General features: G+C 34.5%; 1 protein-coding gene across 1 annotated transcript; it reads left to right on the top strand.

Moving 5' to 3' along the window:
• Nucleotides 1-4,844: 4,844 nt before the first annotated feature.
• LOC116131791 (disease resistance-like protein DSC1) lies at nucleotides 4,845-10,825 on the top strand. The gene is made up of 7 exons (XM_031417465.1): nucleotides 4,845-5,409; nucleotides 6,021-7,170; nucleotides 7,425-7,718; nucleotides 7,824-9,059; nucleotides 9,137-9,813; nucleotides 10,014-10,120; nucleotides 10,444-10,825. The coding sequence occupies exons 1-6, from the start codon at nucleotides 4,877-4,879 to the stop codon at nucleotides 10,087-10,089; spliced, it is 3,966 nt and encodes a 1,321-aa protein (XP_031273325.1). The 5' UTR covers nucleotides 4,845-4,876; the 3' UTR covers nucleotides 10,090-10,120; nucleotides 10,444-10,825.
• Nucleotides 10,826-10,843: the final 18 nt, after the last annotated feature.

The raw sequence follows: 10,843 nt of genomic DNA, 5'->3' as shown, positions 1-10,843 counted from the left end.
GATGATAAGCTTCACACTATGTTGTCATTCCAAACAAAAAACCATGTTAAATACATATCCTCCGAACGTATAGAATGTCACAAAATGTGGTATGGGGTACTCCACATGTTAGGACAGTCAGTCCAATGTATTGGAGCTTCACCATGATAAGATTTCTGAGGGCAACCATGCCAAGATTACCACTGTAAAGTACTAGCCATCAACATCTGCTAGTTCATTTGCTTCTGTCCCAGAATTGACGAAATACACAACCTGCATTTTTCAAATCTCAAGTAAATATAGACATTACATTGTAATCAAATGTTGTTATTAAGTAGCCATCTTAATGTGTAATGTGTAAAATGAAATCTCATCCAAAAAATACCACAATATAACAGAAAGAATGACATCAAGTGCTAGACTCGAGAACAAAACCATTAGGTTCCAGGCATTTTTGATGCTAATGCCTCAGCAAAGGTCAGCTTAAGTATGGTTGTAGTATTAGTCGTTGATGCTGGAGAAGATTGTTTTTGCTCTGTAATCGCATTCACGATATCGGATGGCAATGCCCACAAGCCACAGAACTATTCCAGCAAAAGCATCCGGTACTGCATCCCGCTCTCATCAAACAAGTAGAGCATTTTCCCTTCAACATATTGAGCTGTCACCAAAACAAAGAAATAATACCGGCTAATCACAACAAGGAGGCAAAAAATAAAGAATAACCAATCATGCAATAACTAGGCTTCGTATTTGGGTACAACTTGCTTTACAAACCAACATTAAAAAATTGTAAACAAGTTCATAAAAATTCCGCACACTCTTGTCACATAGAAATCCCATTCTCTGCAGCAATATCAGCAGTAACGGATCTTAGGCTTAGTGACGATTGTGCAGACAGAGATGAATTGCTTACGATCAAATTAGAGGATTTTGAAGCAGCTTTAAGAATTTTACCCCAATAGATGTTTGAATGTTACTGTGCTTTTAGTGTATTTTGCTTGTGTATCAGTCGAACTTTCAATTTGTATTTGCCATATTTTTATTACTCTTTCTTTATCATTTCTATCTTTATTCCTTAGCATTGTTTTAATTTTTTGCTTTTGGAACACTGCTGCTTTGTTTATTCTGGGCATTACCTTTAAAAAAATATTTAATAGTAATTTTAACGTGGGAGCAAGCCATTTACATTACTATATAGGTGCATGTCCATGAATGCGTTAAAAAATGAAAAATAAAATAAAATAAAACAAATGTGAATGGTTCAATTACCTGTTTGTTGGGGATGCAATTATGAGTCTGGTCAAAAAATAAAAAAGGCAAGGCATCTTTTAGGAAAAGAGATAAAGTTGAAATGCTTACAGATTGTCAGATTGATGCTAATACTCAATTATATGCTGTCTTGGTTTAGCTCTTTATGTTTTTGCCAATGTGAACTGACCGTCATTTGTGGAAAGTTAATGGCGTCTTTGTCTTCTTCCGCTGTTGCTCGACTAAAGTATCATCTTTACGAAGCCTTGTGTCGGTTTGAGACTTTCATTGATGAAGATGAACTTATTAGGAGATATCAAATTTCTCCATCTCTTTTGGCTGCATTCCTGCCTACAGTTTTACACTAGTAAAAGAAAAAAAAAAAAAAAAATCAGTTCTTATGCAAGAAATTTGATTGAAATTTTTTCTTATAGCGTCAAAATTACCCATCAGGAATGGAGATATGGATTTTTAAAAAATAAGACTACATCTAAGAATTTTCAATTTGTTCAGAGGCAATGTAGAATGTGTTGAAATCTAACACCAAAACACATAAAATAATTGAAACAGAAAAGTAAAAAAGACAATCAATTTATCTTAATCGTTCCCAATATAGGAACTACATCCAATATTTAAGATAAAAAAAGTCTTTATTAGGTTTCAAAAATCTACAGCAAATACAATAGTAATAACAACAATTCACTCTTTCTCTCCTCGCTTTCATTATTCTTCTCACATTAGGTTTTTCCACTATTATAGTACACATGTAATAGTAAACTTAATCACATTTGGGCTAAACACTTCCAAGCCCAAATAATTACCCTTGAGTGCATCAAGGTTGGTAGATAATCCATTAACCTTGTGCAAAGTATGAACCACATCCACTAGAATAGTGTGTTAGGAATTTCACAAAAATGGTTAAATTTTCTTGAGCAGACATGGGGAGGTCACTATTTTAATTTGGAAACTTTTGGGTGTACGGGGAGGGTAAATTATTTGACCATTATCTATTACCTCACAATTATGTGTTACAAATGGTAACCTTCATTAAGGAATTTCTTGTGTGTGAATCAATGAATCTGTGTAACACAATTACACCAAATGTGAATGGCTCATTAGTTGCTTGTTAGGGATGCAATTGTAAGTCTGGTCAAAAAAGAAAGAAAGCCAAGGCACCTTCTAGCAAAGAAGACAAATTTAAAATGCAGAGAACTTGATGCAAAGACTCAATTATATGATGTCTTAGTCAATGGATTCTTGCTCTCCTTCCACTGTAGTGCTCAACTAAAATATGATCTTTTTCTTAGTTTCAGAGGTGAGGACACGTGTCACAATTTAGGATAACTAAGTAGCTAGTTTGTTTTTTGGTAATTTGAAAATTCCTCGAACATGTTTTGCAAACCCAAATTTAAAAATTGTAACCTCCATTGAATTCTACAATTTTTTAAAAACAAAAAATTATGGTCTCTAACCATATGGGTGTCGATGTGTGAAAAATAAGAAACAATACCCTTTGATTATATGGGTGTCCACTAGAGAATTCGAATTCCATGCCTTCTTTGTTTGAGTGTTTTGTGCTTTAGTAACCTTTAGCTTCAGTAACTGTCCAACTTTCTATTTGTATCTGGGATGATGAAATCTCTACTCTTTCTTTGTCATTCCTATCTTAATTACCTAGCACTGTTGTTAACGTTTTTTGTTTTTTTGGAACACTGCTTTTATTTGGCATTTAATCCTTCGAGGCTAGCTTTTGTTTATTGTGTTTGCTTTCTTGTTGTATGGCTATTAATCCTTACATCAATTGGGCTGATCTCAAATCTCTACAGACATTTAGTGCATTTCGGGTGAAACCATGAATTTATTTTCGCGAGAGTTGTCTAAGTAATTTTTCATATATTTCTAAAAGGGTTATTTTTGTCGTTTTAATATAAATTTAAATGTCAAATAACATTTTTATTAAGTCAAAGAACTAAAACAGTAGTATTTGGAAACTAGAAAGACCATATTGTAGTATTTGAGACTGTTATTCTTAAATGGCAGTAAACTGAAACCACAAGGACTAAAAAGAATTAACTCTAGCGGAATGCCAACATAAATCAGCAAAATTAGTAAGCCATTGAGATTGTTGTCTCTTGTTTACTAGTTCTCTTGCTGCAGTGGCAATTGTCAAAGTTTGAGTATAGGCAAGAGTAGCAAGAGAAATGAGACTAACTGAGTATGCCTAAGAGGAGAAAGAGAGAACAAAAATATTTTCTGCATTCAATTGTATATTGTGTATTTGTACAATCTTCAATTTATACACATTTGTAACAATAAAGAAAGGAAATACAATCATGTCATGAAGGCCTAATCACACAAATTATGCTAACGGAATATTTGACATTCAAGAGAAAATATCAATCACTCCAATCACTCTATGATTATCTCCACCAGATCTCAATCTTTCCATGATTATGGTCATCAGCAATGACAGAGTTCATATCTTTTGATTTGGGGAATTGACAGAAGCAAACTGATTACTATTAGAATCCTTTTTTTTTTTTTTTTTAAAAGAACCCAATATGATTTAAAAAGCAATTTACCTGTTAGAACTCATCCTAATCTACAAAGACATAATATTAGGCAGGCAGGCAGGCATCGATCTTCGGAGAAAAGAGATGAAAATAATAAAGAATAAGGCAAGGCATCTTCCGAGAAAACAAGATGAAAGTGAAAATAAAGTATAATAATTGTCAATTGTCACAGGGGTGGTCTGATCACCTGCACCGAAAGAGAGAACAAAAAAGTGAAAGCACTTAAATTTTTAACTATTCTTAAGCGATAATGTAATCAACAAACAAAAATTTAAAAATGAAAAAGCAAACAAAACGTCATTAAGATTTAGTTTAATCAGTTTTTCCCTAATTTTAGAAATAATCGGCTTTAAAAATATTTTGTGTTGGGGTTCCTATATCGACTAAGCACAATCAAGCCAATGAGTTTATAAAAATGGGTAATTCTTCCACTCAATAAAGCCTTTTGGGTGAAGAGTTAGGTCCAACTCCAACAAGTGGTATCAGAGTCAGCCCCATTTAAGCTGAGTGATTGACCAGCGGTGGGCTGTCAAACTACCTTCATTCATAGGCAAGTGAACCATATGGGCTTGACCATGAATGGGAGTGTTGGAGATCCCACATCGACTGAGCACGCTCAAGCCAATGGGTTTATAAGAGTAGGTAATCCTCTCACTCAATAAGACATTTTGAATGAGGAGTTAGGCCCAACTCCAACAAGGGAATGTGTTTAATAAATGACTTCTAATTGTGTAATTGGTAAATTAAATATTTTTATAATTCTAATTTATATTTTATACGTAATTAATAAATATTAAAATAATTTATGTGCGGGGCCTTGATGTAGCTTCGCCCCTGCTTTGGTTCATGAACCTTCTGAGAAAGTTTTGATTAATTAATCAACTTTATAAAATAAAATTAAGTTAGTAAAACCTAAGAAAATTTGCGCAGGGCATGCGTCTTCCTGGAAAAAAAAGATGAAAAAAATAAAATAGAAAAAGGCACAGCAATCAATCAAAGACATAGAGATAGTGGAATATAAACTCCTTTACTCTCTTATGTAATGTTTTAGTTTAGTCCTCTACGTTTTGTTAATGCGCAGTGCCTCTCATCACTGGAACTTAATGGCTTCTTCTTCTTCTTCTTCTTCTTCTTCTTCTTCCACTACTCCTAAACTAAAGTACGAAGTTTTTCTTAGTTTCCGAGGTGAGGAGACCCGGCAAAACTTTACAAGCCATCTGTGTGAAGCCTTCAACCGGGAAAACATTAATACTTTCATTGATGATAAACTTAACAGAGGAGAAGAAATTTCTTCAGCTCTTTTGAGTGCAATTGAACAGTCAAAGATCTCGGTTATCATTTTCTCTAAAGGGTACGGCTCTTCAAGATGGTGTCTCAAAGAACTTGAAAAGATTATTGAATGCAAGAAAAAGTATGGTCAGATTGTAATTCCTGTCTTTTATCACGTAGATCCATCAGAAGTAAGGAAACAAACTGGGGATTTTGGGAAAGCATTTTCTCAGCTTGAAGATCGTTTTGAGTTTGATGATCCAGATATGTTGCAGAGATGGAAGAGTGCTTTGACGGACACAGGCAACATATCTGGCTTTGTTTCAAATAACAACAGGTAATTGTTAATTTATTATTAATGATGTCTTTTATGTCGTAATTTTACTTTCGGTCATTTTTTTTTTTTTTTTTTTTTATCTCTTCAAATTTACTATGTTTTAATTTTATTTTTATAGTGATAAAAATTATTTACTTTAATATTTATTAATACCATTTTTTATCAATACAATTATAACAATCCGGCTAGACGATGAAATGAGAAAACCTATAAAAGTAGAATATGATTTATTAAATTTAAAGAATTTGTGCTATATCTAAACCTTAATTTATTAAGTTTGTGTCATTATGTGTTTTAGTTACATATAATCTACAATTTCGTTTACTGTATTTTTTGCTTAATTATTGGATGGGATTACTAAATCTGTATATGATGTACATGTGTCTTTTTTATAATCTAAAATCTCATTTAGCTTGTTTTTAGCCTTAATTTATTAAGGCAGTAGAGTAGGTTAATACTCTATTCCATAAAATTCTCATATCCTAGGATGGAAAACTACTGTATTCTAATCTTTGACCGGTTCTAGGAAATAAAATTATATTATGTTTGTTTCTTTTTCATTTATCTAATTTTATTATTATTATTTTATTTATTTATATTTTACTATTTAGGTACGAGTCACAACTTGTACAGGATATTGTCAACAATATTTTGAAGCTATTGGATGAGGAGTACTCGGTAATTGACAAGAAGAACCTAGTTGGACTAGATTCAACAGTCAAGCAGATTGAAAAATTATTATGTACGGTCGGTGTTTGCAAACTAGGAATTTGGGGCATTGGGGGTATAGGTAAAACGACTCTTGCTGATGCTGTATTCAGAAAAATCTCTAAACAGTTTGAAGCTGCTTACTTCATTCGAAATATTAGAGAAGAATCGGAGAAAAGCGGGGGACTAAATGACTTGCGCCAAAGACTTAGTTCTAGAGTTTTAGGGGATAAACATTCCAATAGTGGGTTCACCTTGGAAAGAAAAAGGCTTGGCCGTGTTCTTATTGTGCTTGATGATGTGACAAAATTAGAACAAATGGAATGTTTAATGGAAGAATTTGGTTGCTCGGACTCCGAAAGTCGAATAATCATAACGGCAAGGGATGAACGAGTACTAAAAGAATGTGATCACATACATGAGATGAAAGGATTACCTCATGATAACGCTTTTCAGCTCTTTAACAGATATGCCTTCGGAGGAAATAGTCCAGCAGAAGATTATATTGAGCTATCATCAAGGGCAGTAGCATATACTAAAGGTGTTCCTCTTGCTCTTAAAGTTTTAGGTTCCTCTCTATTTGAGAAGACAAAAGAAGATTGGGAAAGTATTCTAGAAGATTTGAAAAGAACTCCTCGTATGGATATCCATAACGTATTGAAAGTAAGTTATGATGGACTAGATAATAAACAAAAGCAAGTATTTTTAGATATTGCATGTTTCTTTAAAGGGTGTGAAAGAGAGCTTATAGAAGAAGTCTTGGATGCCCGTGGCTTCACCGCACGTATTTGTATAGATGTTCTCATTGAAAGGTCTCTCATAACTACCTCATCCAACATCGTAACAACCTCAACCAACATCAGAACTACGTCGTCAAACATCATGACAACTTCACCCAACATTATAACAACCTCATCCAACATCATAACAATGCATGATTTACTTCAAGAAATGGGTAGAGAAATTGTTCGTGAAGAATCAGCTGATAATCCTGGCGAACGTAGTAGGTTGTGGGATCATGAGGAAATCTGCTCAGTATTGAAAAAAAATAAGGTGAGAGCCAAAAACACTAATTTTTTATCTCTACATTATATATGAGAAATGATAAAATATTAGCTTGCAGAATATTCCTTCCATTATCATTGGGAATCAGCTTAACTGGTAAAGTAATTAGGTGGGAATATGAGGTATCTTATATTTACATATTTTGAAAAAATAATGTTTAATATGAGAATTAAGTACTTGACACATTATGTAATTGAGAAATTTCAAACTAATTTATCATCGATCTGTTCTTGATTTTATAGGCGAAAGGAGCCATTCGAAGCATAAGCTTGGATATGTCTAAAGCAAAAGAGATACGTTTACAGCCTAAAGCTTTCAACAAGATGCATAACCTAATGTTCTTGGAAGCCTATGGCTTCACCCGCGGGAACAAGGTACAGGGTTTTGAAGAGCTTCAATCTGATTTCTCTGAGCTAAGGTACCTTTGTTGGTTTAATTATTCTGCCGAATCATTGCCACGAGATTTTGATCCAGACAACCTTGTTGCACTGTACATGACTGATAGCAAAGTTAAACAACTTTGGACTGGTAAAAAGGTATTTTTTAACTTTTATAGTACCATTTTGTGCTTTAAATTCTAAATATTTATATGTTATTTCTATTTTTTTTTTTAATTTATTCAATTTTTTATTTTCTTACAGAAACTTAATAAGTTGAAGCATATTGACCTCAGTCATTCCAACCATCTACTCCAAATGCCAAATCTCTCATTAATTCCAAATCTCAAAAGCTTGATTCTACAAGGTTGTACAAATTTGTATGAGGATTTCTCATCTATCCGTGATCTCAATAAGCTTGTCCTCTTGAATCTACGAGAATGTAAAAGATTTGAAAGTCTTGCAATCAACCCTGGTTGTAAATCTCTTCGAACACTTATTCTCTCCAAGTGTTCAAATCTGAAAACAGTTCCATATATCCCCCATACGGTAGAAGAGCTATATTTAGATGGAACTGCAATAAAAGAATTGTCGTCATTAAAGCATCTTTCCAGCTTAAAAATATTGAGTCTTGAAAATTGTTCAAAGCTGGAGAGTCTCCCAGAGAGCATTCGTGAATCAGAAGATCTTCGAATAGTTATTCTGTCCAATTGTTCAGAGATCAAAACAGTTCCATGCATCCCTAGTAGTGTAGAAGAATTATATTTAGATGGAACTGCGATTGAAGAATTGCCGCCATTAGAGCAACTGTCTAAACTAGTAAAATTGAGTCTTAAAAATTGTTTAAGACTAGAGAGTCTCCCGGAGAGTATTTGTGAGATTAAATCTCTTCGATATCTTTATCTTTCGGGTTCTTCAAAACTTGACAGATTGCCTAGCGGCCTGAAAAATTTAAAAGCACTGGAGGAACTTGAAGTGGAGGGAATTGGTATAACAGATATACCATCGTTGACTTTGACATGTTTGAAAAACCTTAAGAAATTATCTTTCCTGAGATGTGGGCTTCAGAAGCCACCGGTTTCTCTACTGTCACAGTTACCGGCCTGCCACAAGCTGGAGCAGCTAAATCTGGAAGACTGTTGTATCGAAGTGCTACCCGAAAATCTCAGCGAATTACGCTCACTGACATTTTTATATCTTGGCGGAAACAATTTTGAGAGTCTGCCAGAGAGTATCAAAGACCTCTCTAAGTTGTATGAGCTTGATTTAAGCAATTGCCAGAGGCTGAAATCCTTACCGCAACTTCCAGATAGGTCACTACGTATAGAAGCAAAGGGTTGCCCATCACTGGAAGCGGTATCAGGTTTACCAACTCAGTGCCTAAGTATGGGGACTCACAACGAGGAAATTAGCTTCATCAATTGTTGCAGTCTGAAACTAGATTTGAATGATACTCTGCTGAATATTGAGAGAAATGCAGATCTATGGTTTAGGTCTGAAGTAAGTCTAACTCTCTCTCTCTCTTTTTCATATTATAAATAAATAAATGTTAGAAGTTGATGATTTTGTTGGCACAGGAAAACACAACATCGCTGTCAAGGGTTAACCTGCCAAAGGCATATAGCCTGCCAAAGGCATGCAGCCTGCCAAAGGCTTCTTTATGTTACCCTGGAAGCGACATTCCAGATTGGTTTAACTTTAAAAGTCAGAATGGTTATATAGAGCTTCCATCAGATTGGCTCAATGATGACTTAATTGGTTTCGCTTTGTGCGCTGTTGCATCGTTTCGAGACCATGAAGAGGCTGAACCTCTGCAAGTTCGTTGTTTTCTGGTTGTTGGCGAGACGATCGTTTCCTCTGGCTGTTTGTTTAATGATTATGGACATAAGGTTATTGAATCAGATCATGTATTCTTAGGATATGATTATGATATCATGGCCTTGGAATTGCTTACTCTCAGCTCGAAGAGCAAGGGCTACATGGAGTTCTTTGTTGAGCATGGAAGTAATAATTGCAGAAGAAAAACCAAGTTGAAAAATTGTGGAGTCAGACTGTTGTACGCCAAAGATAATTATACGAGAACAGATGGAAGAGTGGAAAGAGACCAGAGATTTCCATATATAAATGGCTGCTTGAGGTGCCATCTCTATTGCTGCGTGGAACATGATGAAATGGACGAAAAAAAACCATATGAAATTTTAGATAGCTGGTCCCCGTATTCAGAAATATACAAGCCACCAATAAGATGGGATTAGTAAGTTGGATTAAATCACGAAATTATACGGTTTGGTTTCTAATATTTGGTTTCTACGTGAAGCATAACTAATCTTTTTATTTCAAAAGAAAAAAAAAAGGATTATACAATGATCTTGCATTATATATTTACATGTAGAAATAACATATGGCTATGTTATAATTTTTTTTATTGATGTAAATATTCACTGTATTTTACAGTTCAAATTATATCGGGTGCAAAGTGGTTGCACACCATCTGCATCGGAAGCGCATGGACTGGGCTAGACCGGTGTGAAACTTGAGGTTGGAATCTTCTTAAGGAAAAGGTGATGTAACTCCAAACAGATGAGCTTATTATACAAGGTTATTGGAACAATTTGAATGATTCTCCTTTACTTCCCCATGTCCCTCCGGCTGTAAAATGATGGCTGATGCTTGTGCAAGTTCAGCACGGCAGGTTTCTTCTTGCTTTGTTGGGAAACTCTCCACAGGGAAATCAAGGCTTTTTACTCCATTTCTGCGCATAAACGGAGGAATTTTTTTTAAAACATATATTCATGCCCTATGCTCTGCCGTTCTCCATTCTGTTCAAGAATTTTGAAGTTATATATATGCTTTTTTTTTCTTATGTTATTCGTTGTCTTTTCAGACTGGCTTGATCTCGTTTGCACATGCTCACGATTTAGCTGGCAACTTGGCGCGTGAACATCTCAATGTTTTCTGGATTTTCTTCCCTGGAATCGAATTATGTTAGCGGACTACTGTGAGTGGACACATGCTGTTTTGATATTTCTGGTGCTTCGCTTTCTGGACTGTGAAAGGATGCTGATTGCACTTTAATAGTGTTGTAAGCCGACATTATGTGAATGTTCTGTTTTGTTTGAAACACTAGTTTATTGTGAACTTAAAATTTTCCTGATGTTTCTGCCTTCTGAGGCTGCTTTAATCTTTTACTTGCATTATCAGATTTGTTTCCAAATAGTTGGACTTCTTATCACAAATATTTCCAGCTTTCTACATAATCTTTTACTACTAAAACTCAAATAGTT

Source organism: Pistacia vera, unplaced genomic scaffold, assembly GCF_008641045.1.
Source record: "Pistacia vera cultivar Batoury unplaced genomic scaffold, PisVer_v2 Contig243, whole genome shotgun sequence".
Taxonomy (NCBI): domain Eukaryota; kingdom Viridiplantae; phylum Streptophyta; class Magnoliopsida; order Sapindales; family Anacardiaceae; genus Pistacia; species Pistacia vera.
The sequence above is the reverse complement of the archived record's forward strand: the minus strand, read 5'-3'. Positions and strand labels throughout refer to the sequence as shown.

Excerpts from the sequence above, each read along its gene's own strand:
- LOC116131791 (XM_031417465.1), top strand. The coding sequence starts at position 4,877 with ATGCGCAGTGCCTCTCATCACTGGAACTTAATGGCTTCTTCTTCTTCT. Across the intron at positions 5,410-6,020 it reads TTTGTTTCAAATAACAACAG|GTACGAGTCACAACTTGTAC; the intron begins GTAATTGTTAAT and ends TTTACTATTTAG. Across the intron at positions 9,060-9,136 it reads ATCTATGGTTTAGGTCTGAA|GAAAACACAACATCGCTGTC; the intron begins GTAAGTCTAACT and ends TTGTTGGCACAG.